This window comes from Aplidium turbinatum, chromosome 18 (genome assembly GCF_918807975.1).
Source record: "Aplidium turbinatum chromosome 18, kaAplTurb1.1, whole genome shotgun sequence".
Classification (NCBI taxonomy): Eukaryota; Metazoa; Chordata; class Ascidiacea; order Aplousobranchia; family Polyclinidae; genus Aplidium; species Aplidium turbinatum.
In genome coordinates, this window is record NC_137489.1 from 5,823,655 (window position 1) to 5,844,773 (window position 21,119).

At 37.6% G+C, this 21,119-nt stretch overlaps 1 protein-coding gene across 1 annotated transcript; it reads left to right on the forward strand.

The window, feature by feature from the left end:
* The first annotated feature begins 4,499 nt into the window (after positions 1-4,499).
* On the forward strand, positions 4,500-12,376 carry LOC145787925 (sphingosine 1-phosphate receptor 2-like). The gene is made up of 8 exons (XM_082599763.1): positions 4,500-4,665; positions 5,328-5,522; positions 8,757-8,916; positions 9,450-9,589; positions 10,082-10,226; positions 10,459-10,630; positions 11,460-11,624; positions 12,269-12,376. Exons 1-8 carry the CDS (start codon positions 4,500-4,502, stop codon positions 12,374-12,376), a joined length of 1,251 nt encoding a protein of 416 aa, XP_082455889.1.
* Positions 12,377-21,119: the final 8,743 nt, after the last annotated feature.

Here is a 21,119-nt window from a genome sequence, read left to right on the forward strand (position 1 = left end):
AAGCAAAGCCGGGTGAGCACTAAATTTTGAAGCATTTTTTGATAATTTCAAAACTTGTTCGATGTTCACGTATGAGAAAAGCAAGGAGTGTAGTGGGATGGGGCGTGTGAGAATAATGCTCAGAAAATAGCAGGACGTGGGGCCCGGCCAGGGGATACTATTTTCAAATAACTGTTTCTGAAATGATCAGATTTATATATCTAAAAATTTTAAAGAATTGCTTTTGCGGCAATATATGCCTGAAAGCACGTGACTTTTGGCGTAAAGCCAAAATTTATCGTGCAGTCTGCATTTGGTTTTGGCCTCAAAGTTCATTTCAATGCAAAGTTTTGACTCTTGCTGATGCTTGATTGACATGTCACGCGGCTGTAGTTTAAAAGAGTTCTTGTCACGCCATTTTACGAAGCTACAGTAATTTTACTGAAATAATAATTTAATCACTAAAGGTTTTGAAGTTGATCAGATGCAAAAATATCTTTATTTATGCCAAATTTCTCATGTGCGTAAACTTCAGTTGGCTGTGAGCCTACAGTGTACGCGGATGGTAACTTTAAAAAACTAGGGCATCAAATCTATTTTTACCACGCCCAACTTCACGTAAGTGTCCTGCTTTGCGTCACAGATCTTCGTATATTGACGTCACAATTCTAGATCGAGTTTTTGCCAAAATCTTTGACCTGATTAAATGAGTAGTCTTGTTTTGCAATCAAGATTTTTTCTGGCAAAATGCCTTGATGAATTTTGTGATGCAAGTAGACCTCCAAAAGTTAAGCGAGTTCAAAGATGAGGCTGGCATATAGACGCGACAAGACAATTTTTGAATATAACCGCCAGCACAGACTCAGGCAAGCTATTTTGGAAATTGTTTACTGAAGCAGTAAGTGGTCGAGTCTTCCGAGTAATCAGCTGATAGTGACAAATTGTGTTCATTAAAAATAAATTTTAGTTGAAAGACAGTTTAATAGGTAAATTCTAGAAGAAATTCTTTCTCGCTCGAAAGATATTTTTACTTATTTTCGTTCTCGGACATCGGGTTTTTGAATCCAAAAATCTACCAACTTGAATCATATTTTACTGGAACAGAATTTACAGTTTCAATGTAACTTTGTCACTTTCACGAAACCAGTCGCTACTTCCGCTTGTCAGATATTGTACGATTATACAGAATTGACTGAATTTGCATTGTATTTTTCTAAAATCACAGTTTCATGTCATACGCATGACTTTCTACTTAGACATGCTTTCAGACTTTATTACAATTACTGTACATCTTCTAAAACACGCAGTGAAATTTACTAGAATTAAATACTGTGCTACACTCTATCTTACAGTGTAGCAACATCTTATTGTTCCTCATTAGTACCGACTGGGTGCGTATAGTAAGCGTAAATACAACAGCCATTATTTTTCGCGCTATGATGTGCATTGTTCTTTGCGGAAATGTAGGCTACACAAAAATACAAAGTTTAGCGGCAGTGCTGATTAGAATAGGTCTAACCGTTTAACCCGTACCAGGCCCTTACATTGACATAAAGCAGGAAGTCTGAAACAATTCATATTGATTTGTCTATATCGACACTTTATCTTCATTTCCTTGAGGTGTCGATACGATTCACTGTATTACAAATCGCTAATTTTTATGTGTCTGATAAACGTGATGTGTTTTAGAAAATGAAAACAAAATGGCAAAATTAGAAAGAAGAGCAAAAACGCAATAAACCGGTAATTTCTTTATATGAAAAAATGGTTACATTTCTCTTACCCATGTTAGTAGACTGCAGCCTAATCAGAAAAATTGCGACGCTTCAGAATGGAAAACTATGTGGCGGTTGATCAACCTATCATACGATTGAAGCTGTCTGGTCAATGGTCATGTAGTTGATTTGAAATTCATAATTTATCTTGGAAACAATTAGTTCATCTAAGTAAGGTTTTAGTTTTTAATTTGTCATCACATCCATCTAGACATGATTTTCTCGACGTTTCCACGCCTTTTCTTCATTTTAAAACTCATTGTATAATATAATTTATTTTGAAAGCATGATTTTGTGAATACTAGTTGCGACGCCATATCACAAAGCAGTGATTTATCACATTTGCCAGTTTAATGTTTTGAACATTGCTTTTGAAAAATATTTTAGCCAGCGTTAACGCGTTTAACCTACTGCATATTTTACGTACAATATCTCTATCAGAAGGAAAGATATCAGAAAGACACTCATTGATAATTAATTAATCACTGAGAGGTCATTACTCTACCTGATCTAGAATGCGAATCACTTCGGATGTAACCTTTTGACATTATAGCAGCGGCAAAGCTCATTTGTAACTTTGTGGCATTGCATGCGTCACCAATTGACGACGTATTAAATCATGACGTAACAGGTAGATGACTTTATGTAACTGCTTGCTGGGTAGTTTGGTGAGCACTGAGCAGTCAGCAAATCACAACTTTTTTAAATTTTCGAAGCAGAAGTGTGAGATAATTAGGTCAAACGGGTATCGTGATTAACAGCTTTGGCAAGCTGTTGCAAACAACGTAACTAAGTCGGATTAAAGTGATATGATTTATGCCAACAAGTTAGTTAGCGCATGCGACAGCTTAGGCTGATCGTGGGTTTTGTGATGACAGTTATTTTTATTCATAAGTAAGATTGATTCAGTTATGCAAATTGTTGTGTATGTTTGAGTGGAAACGTGTCCAAACATAGCAAGTTATCAAATGTCTAGAAATTCCTGATGCATCTAAACCGTGTTTTGACGCTAAATCAACATAAATCTTTGTGTCAGGCTATCTTTGGGTGGGACCCAGATTTATGAAGAGTATCTCAAGTATTTAGATGTTCCAAGCCAGTCAATCAAACTGCAGACGTTGAACCAATGTAAAAAAAGAACGGTTTTTCTGGCTGGGTTCAGCCGTTGATATTTTAAATGCAAAACTTATATGATGAAACGCGCTCAACTGGTTCGCATGCGTTTGCACCAATCGGAATCAAATCCAGGTTTTCAAATAACAGTGAAAAAAATATTTGAATCAATTTTAAGATATTAACGTCTACCCTTTAAAGTACGTGTTAATTTGAAGAGAATGAGACATTATTTATGGTCTCTAAGAAGGACCTTTAGTGCAAACTAGCACAAGTTAAAATTATTTGGATTTGAACAGTCAATTCATAGAACTCACGATGTGATACATCTTCTTGTCCACCATACTATACTTCCAAGTTTGATCAACTAATGAATTGATAGATTTACAAGTCTTTCTAGTATTATTTACTTGTTTCTGCTTCTTCTTCTTCAAATAACAGTTCAAGAAAAAATGGTGGAAGTTTGAAGCACAAAAGAGAACAGACAGAAAAAAGAAATCAGAAGAGAATTAAACGAAAAAAAAAAATTTCCAAGACTTGATACGCAAAAACATATCATTTTGTTGGAGGTTATATTAAAAACTACAGGCATACAGTTTTGGTTGTGCAAATATTTAATGAGAGGACACAGGATAGTGAATTATTATTATCCTTCCGAAAAGGGACTTTGTAACGTGAGAGGAAACGCAGTTGGTTTTAAAAACAGGTGACAATTGATTTATAACAGTTTCAGAAATGCTTTTATTGCGACGGACGTTGAAAGCGGTTAATAATAAGTTAGCTGTCGTTGTACTTTTGTTCTGTGAGGTCAGCAAAAGTGTTTGCTAGGCTATAAGTAGTACATAATACTGTACAACAATGTAGGCTATGCAATGCATCCGGTTTACTAAAGTAGGGGATGTAGTTCAAGCACTTACCATATAACTCCTTATTAGATTGCAGAAGGGTTAATCCTTAGCGTAAACCTTATTCTGTTTACATGGCCAAGAAGGTTAAGAAAGTTACAAGCACAAGGCGTTATGTTTTTGGGCACTTGTCGTGAGTGATATTTTTTTAAATGTCGTTACGCTAAAAAAGTTACTAGAGAACTTTTTTAACTATGCGAAACGATTTAATTCTGTGAATTTTAATCATAAGTAAATTTCATGTAAAAGATCAATAGACTATTTCGCCCTTTAGCTGGCTTTAGGTTTGAGACAATACTTGCAAACAAACGACTTTTTTAAGTGAAATAATAATAATTTCCTGTTCCGTCTGAAGAAAGCTTGAACGAAGAAATTAAATGTCATGCTAAATGCCCGTTTGCAGTGATAATCGTTTTTTTAGCATTTTCATCGCATTGTGCGTGCAAGCAACCAAGGTTTAGAGAATTAAAATTACTGTCGTACAGTTGTTTTAAGTTGATCACAGATGTTAATCACAAATATTAAGTTGATCAGAGATGCTTTGTGGAAAAAGATGAGCAGTTGAAGACTGAAGTCAATTTAAACTCACTTGCTAGAATATGCATTTTGTTGTGTGATACGGAGACAAGGGTACGATATACTTCACATGGGATATATGTGATAAAGACTTGTTTTGCAGATTTTTATTTTTAAATAAATAAAACAATAACTTATACTTAAGCGCAACATGTCATCAATCTCGGATGTTAGATATCACCCAGAACCGGAACCAGGCTTTGAACCTGAACCTGAGCCTGAATCAGTACCGGAATACATCAACCCGGAAACAGAATTTGCAGCACCAGAGTATGAAGCACAAAATATTACCGCTAGCAACAATACAAATGTAACAGGTTTGTCAATATTTTCACAATGGTTTGTGTAGTTGGTTTACTTTGCTAATTGGAAAACGCCAATGCTGGTGAAAACTGTTAAATGCATCAACAATTCATAACCGTCTTAAAATTACAAAGAAAGTTAAAAAAGTTAGCGCCATTTTGAGTTGACTCAATTACATATCTTCACAATTGATAGCAGTTATCACCAGTCATTCAAAAGTAAGGAAAGAGTGAGGGCTTTATTAAACTAAAAAGTTGAATAAATTGCGTTGTAATAAAAATTCTACTATCAAACAAAGATTCCAAAACTTTTCAAATATTTTGTACTCAAATGACAAAACAACAATACAGATAATTTCACAAAATGTACCTAATTACTTCCACCATTCTTATGAGTGCATACATACCTAGCAAGAACTCACAACAATGGTAGAACTGCATGTTGTAATCAGTCGCAATCGGTGTTGTGACCCTTATAGATGCGATGATGTAACCGTAGACTACGCGAATTATGTTTATATTCCTTGTGAATACGATATATTAGTACGGAGTTGGTACTGCAATATCCTGTTGGCCTAATTACAAGTGATTAAGTGAAACAGTTTAATTTCTGCAACAAATCTTTTATAAACATTAAAAGATTTTGTTTAATTAAAAACATTTCCCATACATTTCAGATTCTTTTTGGTCGGAAGTATATGTGGAGCCAGAACCGCCGACGCTGAGCAAATACTACATGCCACCGATGGCAGTGATTGCCGCAATTCTTGGTCTAGTTATCGTTATTGAGAATGTGATGGTTTTGGTTGCATTGCTCAAAGGTCGACCGAGACAACAGCGCTCAACAAGCTATTTTATCGGGAATCTTTCAGGTATTTTTTGGCTCCAGTGCCGCAGAAATAAACTTCAATTAGCCTAAAAACTACTTCTCAACCAATGTACTCAGATTGCTTGAGAAATCTAGATGAGATGTTGCTTGGTTTAGGACAATGTTTCCCCGCAGACAATATAATTTTATACCATTTTAGGATGTAACACTTAAAATGACAAGGGACACTACATATGTTGGTAAAAAACATTTTCTGGAATAGAAGAACTTTTAATAACCACTGCACGACCTTTTCTAGTGTGCTTTTGTAAAGAAAAAGAAATTGTCGTGCATGTAGAGCAGCGACATGAAACATTCAAACATTGCGATTTATTGTAAACCGGAGAAGCAGCACAAAGGGTAGACATTTTTTTTGTTCAAACAACTGATAAACTTGCTTGTTTTTTGACCTATCCCTTAGCTCAGTGTTTCTTATTTTAAATTATGACAATACTCACATTGTTTTTTTTTTGCTACCGTACACTCAGCTACGAAACATTGCACCAACTCAGGAGAGTAAAAAGCACATTTTCAGCAATTAGTTATTTTTTTAGTTGCTTTCAACTTAATATAGTTGTTTTAATTATTTCAAAGTAAAATTTTTATTAAAATTTTTATAGTAATTTCTTCAATCAATCAATCACTTTATTTTTCGTCATTAACGCGTCCGGGACGAAAAAGATACTAACTACAAAAATCGATATAGACCTACCAGCACGTTAATGAACGGGAAAAGTTGGAAAAACCTTAAAAGGTTTAAAACGTGCCTGAATGAAAAATAAAAATATAAACATGTGAGGGACTCTGAAAACATGGATGAGAAACAATAACATAATTGTCAATATTTGAGTGTTAATTTTACCCTTAGTTTACAAATTGTAAATAGATAAGCTTCTTGGAAACGATCAAAAATACAATCCAATAAATACAGCTGCAATTTTTAGAATAGCTGTTTGTGTTTCGGTATCTTTAGATGTGATACCAGCACAGGTAACAGACTGTTCTATTTTTAAATCCAGCTTTCCTAAGTAAGAACAGAAACACGATTTGCCACAACCCAGACAGCAAATCAACCGTTTTTCCATTGATTCAACGTCTGTAGGCGTTGAATCAATGTAAAAAAACGGTTGATTTGCTGCAGAGGCTGCAACAAAACACCCGTTACATGACTCACTTAGTCACATCCCCCTTTCCTGGAGTAAAACAAACTGATTTTACATTTGTTCCCTGTTTTTATAGAATTGTGAAGAAACGAATCTTTAGAACTTTAGATTGTGTCTGCAACCTGTTGTATACAGTGTTTGTTAACCTCAAAAGCACAATAAACAATTCCTTTAAATAATTTGACAATCACAGTAAAACCATTTCTTAAGCGATAATGTAGTTCAATCATAAAGCACTTAATTCTAGCACAGCGACACTAAAATAATTTGAAGAAGCATTTTTTTAAACCTCAGTTATATGCGCAAACGTTGCGTTATTTCGATTAAAAGAAAACTCTTGGGTTTGAAAACAAATTTTACTAGTAACTTTTTGCATGTTAAATTTTAAAATCTTTTCTACGCCAAGGGTTAATTTTTCAAACGTGCTTAAATACATTTGATGGGTCATAGTTTGGCAAAAAACATCGTCACGAACAAAGTTAGCGAATTATTACGGTTGAATTTTATGGTGCATGGTTAATTAACTGGTGAATATCATTGTCTGTCAACAAGTGCCAAAAAACTTGCAATTGGTCCGCCTTTCGTTTGTTAAAGGTTTATGACTTATGACAAATAATTGTAGCTCGACATAGAAATCTATTTTACCTAATAAACAAAAAAAATATTAGACCTAGAGGCACTTTGCAGACATGAATCGTTCACCTTTTGACCTTTCGTGATTTGGAAGCAGCCAACTGAGTGAAAACAAAGCACTACTGCATGTATATTATGTTTCTTAGAAACACAAAAGTGGCTTGTCCAGGCGTCTATACAAATCCTTAGGATTGGAATGTCAATTGTTTATTTCTGGCAGTGGGCATTGAAAATCGTGTCTACACATGTTAAAAATGTTCCACAGAGCCATGTGGCAAATCACTACAGTTTTTGAAATGGTCAAATATGCTGAGGAGAGGAGTTGCCAGAAATAAACGTGGCTTTCAGTATTTGATCAAAACAAGAAAGGAATAGGCCCTTGTCAAATGTTAAAAGTTTAAGGCGTCGAAGACAGCCAGAAGAGAAACACGATTTCGAAATCCCTTATGGAGTTTTCTTGGCATGGCTTATCTGCCAAAAACATGGAATGCTGATGTATTTCTTTAAAAGTACATGTCAAATACACTGCGACATACTAAATCACGTGAATATTCATTCTTGCTCTTGCAGCGGAAGTTGACACAAGGAATCTGTTTTCGTTTTGTTTTATGCTTCGGATCAATTTAACGTTTTTCAAAGTTGTTTCTACTGATTCTCAATTTGTGCTCACATTATTTTCAAATATCCAAATCTGGTCAAAACGTTGAATGCTTAAAAGTAATTGATTGATTGGATTTAATTAAAATGTTACTTAAATATCAATTCGTGCTAAATAGAAATTTGGGTCAACAACATCAAAAAGCAATTTACACAAATATTGCCGTCAGTTCATGCTCAATGCATCTGCCAAAACTTCGAATTAAGCTAAACGTTGTCTCAGCCTACAAACCCAAGTTGTCACAATGACAGAGTGTCCTCTTGACATGCATCAAAAGCTTTGTTTTGCATTTATTTTACTCTATTCGTTAAGAAAGTGCGTCTGCACATGTTGCATGCATTTGATCTAGTCCAATGGTAGCAGACGTCGCGACAGAATTAATTGGTAGGCTATGACTTTGTCAATTTTTTCACTAATTACATTGAACCATTTTTTTTGGCAAAACAGTTTCATTGCACAATTTTATCATCAATTTTTGATCGTGTTCAGACCTCATCACCACTTATTTTGATTGAAGTAATCGCAATTTACAACCACTGGTAACAAACCAAAGACTATTAATTCAATTTGACCAAACCAGAATTAGAACGCTACCCCTGATATTAAAATCGTCTTTTGTTTTAACATTGATAACAGCAAGAACTAGCCTATTTAACTGTTGCCTCAGTTACTGTGTTAAAATTTTAACTCCCCTTTTCATTAGCAAAGTAGTTCATTAAAAGTTTGCAGATACATTAAGCGATTTACTTTGTGTCCGATTTGTAATTTACATTTGTATTTTCAGTGGCGGATTTAATAAGCGGGATTCATCTAATCTGGTTCACCTGTTTCGACTACTTTCTTGTCACCAGCAAATCTGACATGTACATTATTGCAATGTGTTCGCTGTGGCTTGTCACTGTGGTGGTTTCGGTTACCAGTTTATTCAACTTTGCACTGCACAGGTAAGTCGAAGCTGCCTTGCCTGGTTGGAATATTTTTCAAACAGTTTTTTTGCAGTAATGCCGGAGACAATTTTCTAAGAAAGGGAGCGCTTCAGGAAGCAAATACTTTTAAAAGTCAAAGAAAAAGAGATTCAATTAAACATAAACTATTTACAATCGATGATTATTCAATCAGCTTAACACACATACTGCCAGCTGATTATAATTATAAGCCTACACGAATGTTTATTGAGTTGGAATCAAAAGGGCTGCAGCCTGTCAGAAGTTGGTTCTTGCAAGTTTTATTGGGGCTTAGTTGGAGAACTTCAATCCATCTTTTCAACTCTTTGCAATGTTGTGGAGTAAGAAGAATGTTTTTTAGGGTTCGTATTCGGATAAGTTCTCAAAATAATGTGGTCAGATTACCAGTCAGGCCCAAGTGCTGTTGATCCAATTCTAGGCTACAACTGCATAGGCTAACTTCAAAAATTACCTCAATAAAAGAAACTTTGAAATATGTTCACAGTAGTACTCAACGTTCTTTATACCTTCAGACTGAAACTGGCACGAAGCAAAGATGTACATCGTCATTCAATCAGTCACACCGCTTGGATGATATTATTTACTTGGTTATGTCCCATTGCTCTTCTAGTAATTCCTCCTCTCGCCGGATGGAACTGCAGCAATTGCATTGGTGAATAACAATTTTTTTGATTGATTAATTGTTTTTCTGTCGTGTTTGTTCTTTAACTTGCTGGCAAGCTTTCGCTGTTAAAATGCTATAGCGTAGCCTACTTTATTTTTTTTTACATATTGCGGCATTTGAAAAATAATTTTTATTTCTTGATGCGTTGTTTTTAGAAAAATAGGATAACGACTCATGCAAATTAAATGCATTTCCACTTAGCATTCAAGCGTTTAATGAAGCTTCAAAACTTTTATTCCAGTTATTATGTTCGTTTTGTATCTGGTACTTGAAACTATAGTACATTGCTCGCTTTTGAAGCCTTTCCAGAAATATTTGCCATTAGGCTATCACAAACAAAAGCTTTGGCGATTTGACGTGTTCCGTTGTTTCTGCAAAGTTCTCTAAATGGAATAACTCCAAGACTGAAACTATTTGTTTGTTCAAACAGCGGAAATCAATGAAAAAGATAGTGCATCTAAGTTTGCTGCATCATTACAGGAATTGAACATTGCAAGAGAAAGTGTTCCCAAATCTTATTTCCTTTCACAAAGGCCTACGTCCTTATGTTGGCTGTGCTGGTTCTAGTCGCTGTAGCGAGTTTGTTCGTCATCTACTTCTGGATGCTCCACTCAATCCATCAAAAGTATGTCAAGCTGAAGGAAACGTATTTTGTATTTTGAATTTGTACATTCAAAGTTTGCATTATTTTAGTTTTTCTTGATATTTTGTGAACTAATTATTTGTGCTCATTAACAGGTCATATTGGAGTGATATAAAACTGTATTAATGTGAAGTTAGAAAATTGTTGTATTGTTTTTATGGGGTCTTATATTTTTCGTTACCAAATTTACTACGCATTCATTTATCTGTTGCAGAGTTACCAAGTTGAAAAAAAAAGGAAACATGAAACAACACGAGGCGAAGATGATAAAGACTGTTCTTTTGATCCTCCTGCTTTTCACCATCTGCATTCTTCCAGTCGCTGTCATCCTCTTGTTCGATTATTTCACTGTTGAACACAACGAGAACTTGATGACGTCATTTCAAGTAATAATATGATTAGGATGATGATGTGTGATTTTGAATAAGCACCTGTACATCGCAGACATGTTGCTCCCTCAGCGATTTTCAAGGCAGACAGTTTAGCGCTGTCGTGGCCAGGCCCGGATTTAGGGGGGGGGCAGAGGGGGCAGTTGCCCCGCTCCCCCGACTTTTGAAGGGCCCCCTGTGTGGAAAAAAATGTGATTTTGTGTTATTTTTTTCCTTTTGGCCTTTAAAGTTTCTGCAAAATGCTATGTAGTACTGGACTGATTCTACTGTAGACATAGAGATGGTTTTTTGCACGGGGCCCCCCGATCTAAAAGTGCCCCGGGCCTCCCATCAGCTAAATCCGGCCCTGGTCGTGGCTTAAAAATTTAGTGCCACTTTTGTAAGGTGTTGACATGATCCGATTGGACATCAAACCAAAACCTAACAGTTCAGAAAGAGCAAAGCTTACTATCTATCAGGCTAGAAAGCCGAAAACGAAATATCTGCTGAAAATGTGAATCGGTGTTGGTTGCCAAAGGAACGCTACTCAGTTTGACGAAACACTTCGATTGTAACTTGTGCGGTAGAAGAAAGCTTAATTGACGGAAGATTTGACCACTATTTGTTACGAAATGATTACTAGGGATATGTAACTTATTCTTAAGACCTAACAAAGAATTTTCCCTCCTTGGAGATAGCTTCCCCTTGAACCAAAAACAACTGCTCTGTAAACAGGTTCTATTATTATTTTAAGCATCTGCAGAGTGTGTTATAACTTTGCGATATTTTTAATTAGCCCTGTAAATATGCATTGATATTCTGTTAATATGGTATTTATATCTTGCAGATAGTTTCTATTTTAAGCTTCATCAACTCGGTCAGCAATCCCTTTGTGTATATTTGGAGACTTCCACCAATGAAGGAAGCGCTAATCAGAGCTGTAGGCTGGAAAACATCAAAACGAGAAAACAATAATAGTTTCTCCTCGAGAAGTTTTTCTCTCTTTAAATCTGTAAGTTGTTTTTTTGAATGAAAAACTTTCACCATATTCTTTAGTTATTTGTTGAAGCATTCTGAGCCATGATTTGCCAACGAGTTGTGACTTATTCCAAGTACTCAAGTGTCGAGCTAAAAACTGTTTAATCACTGTTGACAACCACGAAGTCTGCTTCACAAATTTACCTGTTGCACCAATAAGACATTTAGTTTTGGGTTCATTCATCTTTTACTTTTGTATTGGCTGTTAATAAACTATTGCCTACATTTGGGACGGCGCAGAGGATAAGGCTCTCGCTTTCATGCAATCCTGGTTCGACTCCGGCTTCAGCTGGTTTTTGTAAAACACCGCTCACCTCTACCCAGGGTGTAATAAATTGGGTAGGCATAGTTGCAGAAGGAAAGAAGGCTGAGAGAAAGGAACTGGCCACCCTACTCTTAGAGTCTTATCACTGCCGATAGCTTAGTATAATGAGAACCTTATCTTTTCATTCCCCGATGACTCACCTTTACGTTACATTCGGAACATTTTACTAATTGTGTCTGAACGAAATAAAATACATAGGCTATATGGCTTTGTGAATAACATAGTTTTCGCAGATAAATTGAGACTTTCTTGCGTCTAATCTAATTTGTATTAAAATATTTTTTGCATTGTAGACGAAAAAAAGAGAGACGAAAAGTTCTCCGATGTCAATCTCCGGCAGTGCTGGAAAGATGACTTGGCAAAAGTCAACTCTTGAAACAGCAGCTTTGAACAAAGTGTGACTCAGTTATCTGAAATTTTAAGTGAAAGCTTTTAGCCGCAGAACGCAATTGAAGAGATTTTCATTTGAACAGCCACAGCTTTTCTAATAGCTTTGAATGTTTAAAAAATGATTTGTTTCAGAGTGGGTATAGGTTCACACAATTTACTCAACAGTAGGCTACCGTCCGACTATTTTTAGTTTATATGTCATCCAAATGATGTTGCTAATGCTGTCTATTGTAACTGTAATGTATATTTTATTGTTTTCAGTATTCTTTTTAAGAGTATTTTACACTTGACGTATGTGTGATTATTTCGCTATGTAATGATATTGATTGATTGCGGTGGGATGGCGCAACGGATAAGGTTTTAGCTTTCCAATTATGCAAACCTGGTTCGACTCCCAGCTTCAGCTGGTTGTTGAAAACACCGCTCACCTTTACCCAGGGTGCAATAAATTGAGTGGGCGTAGTTGCTGAAGTAAAAGTAGACGAGAGAAAGGAACTGGCCACCCTACTCTCCTTAGTGCCGAAGGCTTAGTACAATGAGAACCTTATCTTCTCGTACCCGACACTTGAATCAAGTATGCAATATGGGACCCCTTTTATTTATGTTGCTTTTGTTGAAATCAATGAGTATAACGCATCGTGGAGTTTTACTCTAAGGGAGGGGAAATATAACTAAAATGAATCCATTTGCGGCATTTTGATACCAGTAGCACGATTGGTCACCATTTTGTTTTTTTACCAAATGTAGCAAAAGCGAAGGTTTAGTTTCTACATTTGACTCGCCTGCTACTTTTTGTATCTCCAGCTGATGCTTAGCTCAATTATTTATATAACTAGCCAAATCTACTTTTCTAACTGAAAAGCGAATATTATTTTTTTCTTCACAATGGATGTCAGAGTATCAATCTGATTTAAAAATTTTGGTATGCGTCAGTGGCGGATCCAAGGGAGTGCGATCGCCCCATCCTTCTTAAAACTCAGAAAATAAATTTTATTTATAGTGTAGCCTATTTGCAAAGTCGTATATTGATGTAGACCTTCAAATCATTGTGTTTTGTTGAAATTGCCCCCTTTCTATTGCTGCTTGCTGGATCCGCCCATGGCATGCGGTAATTTGAGTTCATCGATGTCAAAAGAGTTTAACAACGAATTGAATAGCAATGACTTTGTGTTGTAAGGGAGCCATGATCAACGAGTTTTACACTGTTTACACTTTTTTTCTTGTACGGTAACGCATTAGGCCGATGTGGTGTTTTCTTTTTTCGTTGTTGAACTATCGTTTCAAATAAGTTTATGCCTTCGTAGTACCTTGGTAGATGTTAATTTTATACATGAGCCTACATTAAACATTTTACCAAAAGCAGAATAGGTGAACTGGGATGATAGCCTAGATTTGCAAAAAGGCTCTTGATGAAAAGACCCTTTAGCTTTTCAATATTAGTCTACAAGTGACATACATAATGAGCCCAGGAGTCCAGTTGTTTTTTACTGGCATTTATTTACAGGTATCTAAGACCTTATTCAAAATTGGTATGAAATATAGGCTATTTTAACAATAGCCTACTGGTAACCTATTTTATCAACAATAAGCCTGTTTTTCACAGTAGCCTATTTGTTTTGAACTCTTATGAGTTAAAATGTAATGTACAGTGGGTGCATGCGTTGCGGCTTTTGTTATTCTTATCTATGATAAATAAAAATGTGCAAACATAAACAAACGTTTTAAGTTGTGTGAAAAACTGGTTAATAGACTAGCCTATAGCAGGTCTGAATACTCCCAGGATTGATAATAGGCCTACGTTGAGTTCCGCTTATAACGATGAAGTGCAGTTCCCAGAAAACTATTGTCGCCCTGTTAGCTCAGTGATTACGCGCCTGGCTCAAGATCACGCGGCGCTGGTTCGACTCTCGGGGTGTGCGCTTGAGCAACGCGTTTCAGGACTGCTCTCCATTCAGCGGCACCTAGTGAATGGAATAATTCTCCGGCAACAACACTTCAACAATCGGAAAACTTTATTCTGCCAATCTCGGTAACCGGCCCTGCGTCAAAAGCCTCTACAAGTAGGCTATGCGAAACTATCAGGAATAACCTATCAAGGCTTTGTCAGTCCGAGGATAAAGATTCAAAAACCAACCAACCTATTCCAAATATCAGTTTTTTTTAACAAATTTGTAGGCTACTGGGGAAGAAGACAAAGTTTTGAGTGGGTTTCCAAACCTCTGGAACAGCGCCCTCCGACCTCTTCTTGTTACACGTAATTGCTCAGTTTACATATTTTCACGCAAAAGAAATTTATTCTCGATACGCAGTATCCTACAGATGCTATCATCATCATCATAATCCATCGTCGGTTTGTTCCCCACTAGTGGGGGTGGCTGATTGTTTCCGCGCAGCAATTGTTTTTATCCCTTTTCTCCATTTCACCCTGTCCCTTGCATCTTCCTCCTTCAGTCTGACTTTTTTTAATTCATCCTTCACTTGTTGTTTCCACGTTCTTCTTGGACGACCGCGTTTCCTCTTCCCATCCACCTTTAGATCTAGTGCCTTTCTAAGAAAACTTCCTTCCTCCCTCCTTATCACATGTCCATACAATCTTACTCCATTTTCCCTTGCCATTTGGTCTATTTTCTATGGTCTCTCTCATCTCTAGCATATCCAACAATTCTTCAGTCCTTTTTTCCCTTCTCGTTTTCACCCTACACATTGCTCTCACCATTGACCCGTTCTTCTCAGGATTGCCAGTTCACTCTCTCTCAATACCCATGTCTCGCTACCATATAGCATTGCAGGCCGCACACAGCTCCGATATACTTTTCCTTTCATCCTTAGTGAAAATTTTCTGCCATACAACATTTCCCCACATTCCCTGAACTTTGCCCAGCCCAATCTTGCCCTTGTTGTCACCGCTGCTTCACATCCACCACTTCCATCTATCCGATCACCCAGATAACAGAAGTCTGTTACTGTTTCGATGCCATGGCAGAACTCATCATCATGGCCTTCCACTTCATTCCTTCCTTTACTGCAGGGGTCACCAAATGGCGGCCCGCGGGCCGCATGCGGCCCGCCACGGTGTATCGCTGCGGCCCGCGGAAGGTATCAGCGTTCAAGTGTAACAAAAACTACTTTTCCTGAGGAGTCAATGAGCATGAAGGTAAAAAATACTTTCCCGGAAGCATATTTTCGCTTTGCATACGATTCCACCGACCGACCATTCAGATTGTAGTTCTAGGTGGGAGTCGCTTAACGTTATTCCAATGCGATGTTTAGCCACATTGTCCCAGTGGTTAATTAAAACGTATGTTTTCGAATTTCGAAATTGCCTGTGAGCATAGGGTTGCTTATTTTAAGTTTTTAAGTGTCATGTAAACACTAGTGTGCGTTTCACCGTCATTGTGTTTCATCGGCAGCAGTGGCCGAGTATCGGCAGCAGTGGCCGAGTGGTTAGCGCGTTGGGCTCGCAGTCGAGAGCCTGCATGTTCGACTCCAGCTACCCGCACTTGCTGTTGTTTCTCTGGGCAAGAAACTTTACGATAATTGCCTCTACTCAGTGATCATTTTCGAGTAATGGGTAGTACCAAATTTAAGTCATAAGTAGAGTAGACAACCGGAAACAGACATTGCAGTCGGCTGCAGCGTGGGTCAGGTGTACGTCGGAAGGCGTACACCGATGCATAGCGCTCAAGTCCGCTTTCCCGCAATGCAGGATAAAGATAATAAAACAAACAAACAAACGAGCAGGGTTCCCTTTAAGCAAGTTTTTGTTAGCAAAATAGGCCGGTGTGCCAACTCAATTTATAATAAATTGGCAAAATATTATATATAAATTTAAAGAAATTTTCTGGTTGTATCAAGAAAATCAAATATCTTCTGACAGGTGTTGGTTATGGCCGTGGCCGAGTGGTGGCCGAGTGGTTAGCGCGTTGGGCTCGCAGTCGAGAGCCTGCATGTTCGACTCCAGCCACCCGCACTTGTTGTTGTTTCTCTGGGCAAGAAACTTTACGATAATTGCCTCTACCCAGTGATCGATTTCGAGTAATGGGTAGTACCAAATTTAAGTCATAAGTAGAGTAGACAACCGGAAACAGACATTGCCGTCGGCTGCAGCGTGGGTCAGGTGTACGTCGGAAGGCGTACACCGATGCATAGCGCTCAAGTCCGCTTTCCCGCAATGCAGGGTAAAGATATGAAAAACAAACAAACAAACATAAGACAACTTCTGGTTGTATTATGAAAATATTTAGTTTGGTACTGCAAAATGTTGTTAATCAAGAATTCTTGCCATGCTGATAAGCACCGCAAGTGACAGTTGTCTAATAATCGAGAAATACGGTTTTATAGACTCTCACAAAAAGATGAAAAACCAACTCATTGCTGTTTTAGAGGGAACACCGTTCATGAGTTGCGATAGAAACGTTTTTTTCGGTGATTTCTACAAGCGTTTGTTTCATGGTGCCTAGTTTCTTTCTCCCTGTTATTGGAGCCTATTTTTCGCTGATATGTTAGCAGCATAGCAGGTCACTGTTGTTGCCTGTATTGCGACGTGTCAAACATTTCTTTGGTTAGCCTACTGAAACTGTTAATTGCAAGATATCTTTTGCGAAGCGGAGTGACAACATCACTCTTGCTTGGCGATGAATATTCTAATGAAACCGTTCGCCTCGCTACAAGTGCGCAAAACAAGTGCACTGGCCTCGTTTATTAGACATTGTTAAAGAAGTCAAAAGTGTTGTTAAAGGAGCTCGGCCTGGCAGTAGCGTTGTTTAACTAATTTTGTTGCTGCGGTATTGTAAGATAAATAGTAACAACATGTAACGCTGAATAACTTACTGGGTACGAAATGCGTTCATTTCTACCATAAGAGTCAACCTACCTAAAATTTTATTAGTGCGGCCCGCCACAGCTCTCCTTAGTGCCAAAGTGGCCCGCATGCAAAAAAGGTTGGTGACCCCTGCTTTACTGCATTTCCCACAAACAAAACACTTCGCCAATCTTGTTGCGGCTCTCTTTTTGCGGCTATATTTTTGAGATATTTTTAGAGATGGCTGTGGCACCTTCCTGAAGCTTATTCATGACATTCATGAGACAACTTGTGTTTTATCCCAGCCTATAGATAAGCATATGTGTTTAACTGAGCTCGTCACACTGTGACAGTCTTAATCTTGGTCATAAGAACACTTCATACGAAAAGACGCCATAGCCTATCCAAAGAATACGCGATGTTTTTCAAGTTTGCGGGCCTGTTGCAAAGGTTACAAGCCCTTACAATTTTCCTGGCCGGGTCCTAACTAAAGTACTCACTAGTCAACGCTGCTGGTCTTGATATCAGTTCCTAAAACTGTACTTTGCAGATTAGACAAGGGATAAAAATGCCGTTTAAATCTGTTCCTCAGTTGGAGCCTGCCAGGTTGTTTTAAGAATTGTATGGGAGTTGAGTTTGTATGACCAGAGACTGTGGTATGAGGTATGGGAACGTTCAAATATTACGTAACGCTTTTTTTTCCGAATTTTTAACCCCCCCCCCTCCCCCATGTAACGCCAACGTAACGCTTTTTTCAATCCCCCCCTCCCCCATGTATCGCTTTTTTACTACGATTTCAGCACAAAAAACTACCATTCCGTACTCGAAAGCGTTACGTAACGTTTTGCTTGAACCCCCTCCCCCGCGATGTGACGCTAACGTAACGCTTTGCATAAATCCCTCTCCCCCTCGAAGGCGTTACGTAATATTTGAACGTTCCCTATGACAATATACAAATCACCAGGTGAAGCTAGTAATCCTTTACGATTCAATGCACATTTGTTGTTGGCTGGGCAGCACTACACGCTTGCAGCTCTGCGCTTGCTTGGGAAGTAAGATTGAAAAGTAAACATTTGAAGCTAAATTTAGTGGAGGCACTAAACTGCCGTGGACGAATAGAAAGATTCCACAACAAAAAGCATTTTTTTTTCTGCAATACAACTGGTTTTGTAAGAAAGCGATTGAGGGTACGTACTGTAGGCTATTTAGATTGAATAGTTGGTTTACTTGCAGCAAGCCTTTAATAACTAACCTATGAACTTTTGTGACCACCATGTTCATTATTGCGATTTACAAGATATGCAAGTTGTTCAGTTAAATTTAAAAAAAAGTTACAGTACTAATCAACAGACTGTCTACCTATCTTAGCTTCCGCACCAGTCAAAAATAAAGAAATAAAAGAAATTCTAAACACTGTGGCTATGGTCCCCTAACGATAAACATAAAGTTCACTTTTTTTCTTTTGCCAATTCTTTAACAACATTAAAACTCTGGGTTAATAGATGCTCATTTGTCACTTTCTGCATCAACTTATGTACAGTACATGGCGCAATTGTAACATCTGTGCGCAAGGTTTCATATGACCTCGGTTTGGCTCAGATCTGGTGCAGTACCTTTTAATTAGGGGTAGGCAGTACAGGGTGGATTTTAGGCACTAACTTTGGATTTTGCATAGGACTCTTTTTTAAACAATAATATGATATGACAATGCAGAATCAGCAAAAAAATTTGAACTTTAGGCGTTTTTGGCGGTTAGCACCACAAAAAACTGAAAATTGCATTTTCGCATTGTGAATTTAACAAAAAATCACAATTTTCTGGAATAAATGGTTTTCAAATGTAAAATACTGCATAAACTCGCCATTTTTTTATGCAAATGGGCTCTGTGAAGATGGAATAATAACTCAAGACTAATTTGGAATTTTATTAGTCAAAGAAAAGTCCAAAATACACAAAAAATGGTGTAAAAGCATCAATTTTTTATGATAAAGTGTTCAGGAAAGGACAGGCCTATTGCAAAGCCCTGGACACTAGAAGAGATACAGTAGAAGAATGGTGGGGTATAAATGGTGAAGCTTTCGAGGTTAATGCATTTAATGGACTTCTTAAATCGAGGGGAGGACATTTCTGGGGGGAGGGGGTATGAAATAAGGATTTGAGTAACTGATTCCAGAGTCATGCCGCTGAGGGAAAATACCTAAACGGATTTTATTAAATACATTTAGTATGCTACTATGATTATGTTAATCTTGTTACTAATACTATGATTGTTTATTTCAGATGACAGAAAATAATACAATATTTGTGCTAGGCAATGTACTTCCCAAAAATTATGATGCAGCGATTGCTATATTTAGTGTTGCCCAAAAACTGAAGTTAGAGAAGATAACGCTTTGCATCAGGTTATATGTTACTGCTGTGATAAAAACATGGACAAAAGCATTCGGAAAAGATTACATCATTGACCGGAAATGCATGATGGAGAAAGTTCAAAAGGTCATTACCCACTACCACAATCATGTTTCTGCCGAACACAATCGCACAAAACCAAAAAAGATAGGAATGGCTTTCGTGAAAAAGAGTATTCGGCATCTCCACAAATCCCGGAGAAAAATGTTATTGATGTTCTTGTTCATAAAGAATCGCAAGACATATACAGTACCAACCAATGGTCTTCTTGAAATAGGTCTTCTCGAATACATTAAGTGATCAACTGAATATCAGTGCTAATCGGCCGGGGCACATGCGAAATACAACGACAACCAATCAGTTGATCACTTAATGTATTTGATAGGTTGGTTTCGTCTTCAATTTGCATGTATTGTTCTTCAATCCTATCTTGTTCAATGATTGCCTCTTGTTCAGCTAGTTATGATTCCTTTTCTATGACATACTCAATTTCTTCACTGATGCGCATGACTTGATACCCCAGTTGGTCGATATAAAAAGCCCTTTCGTCGCTTGTTAAATCATCCATATTCTTCCCTATTGGTTGGTAGCCTACTGTATACGTCTTGCGATTCTTTATGAACATCAATAACATTTTTCTCCGGGATTTGTGGAGATGCCGAATACTCTTTTTCACGAAAGCCATTCATATCTTTTTTGGTTTTGTGCGATTGTGTTCGGCATAGACTGATTGTCGTCGTCGTTGTGTGAGCGTCTGGGGCCGAGAGTCTATCCTTTTACCACCCCAGATTCACAATGTTCTTGGACTACACTGGAAGGCTACTAGAGAGCAGCCAGTCTTTAGTTTCATCATCCATGACACGCAGACCTTCCACTCCTTTAGGTGGCTTGAAGATGGAGCAGTCATTGATGATGTGGTCTGCGGTCTGTTCCTCGGCACCACATTCACAGGAGGAGGAAGAGGCCATTCCCCATTGGTGCATGGTTGAGCGGAAACATGATTGTGGTAGTGGGTTATGACCTTTTGAACTTTCTCCATGATGCATTTCCGGTCAATGATGTAATCTTTTCCGAATGCTTTTGTCCATGTTTTTATCAAAGCAGTAACATATAACCTGATGCAAAGCGTCATCTTCTCTGATTTCAGTTTTTGGGCAACACTAAATATAGCAATCGCTGCATCATAATTTTTGGGAAGTGCATCGTCTAGCACAAATATTGTATTATTTTCTGTCATCTGAAAAAAAACAATCACAGTATTAGTAACAAGATTAATATAATCATAGTAGCATACTAAATGTATTTAATAAAATCCGTTTAGGTATTTTCCCTCAGCGGCATGACTCTGGAATCAGTTATTCAAATCCTTATTTCGTACCCCCTCCCCCCAGAAATGTCCTCCCCTCGGTTTAAGAAGTTCATTAAATGCATTAACCTCGAAAGCTTCACCATTTTATACCCCACCATTCTTCTACTGTATCTCTTCTAGTGTCCAGGGCTTTGCAATAGGCCTGTCCTTTCCTGAACACTTTATCATAAAAAAT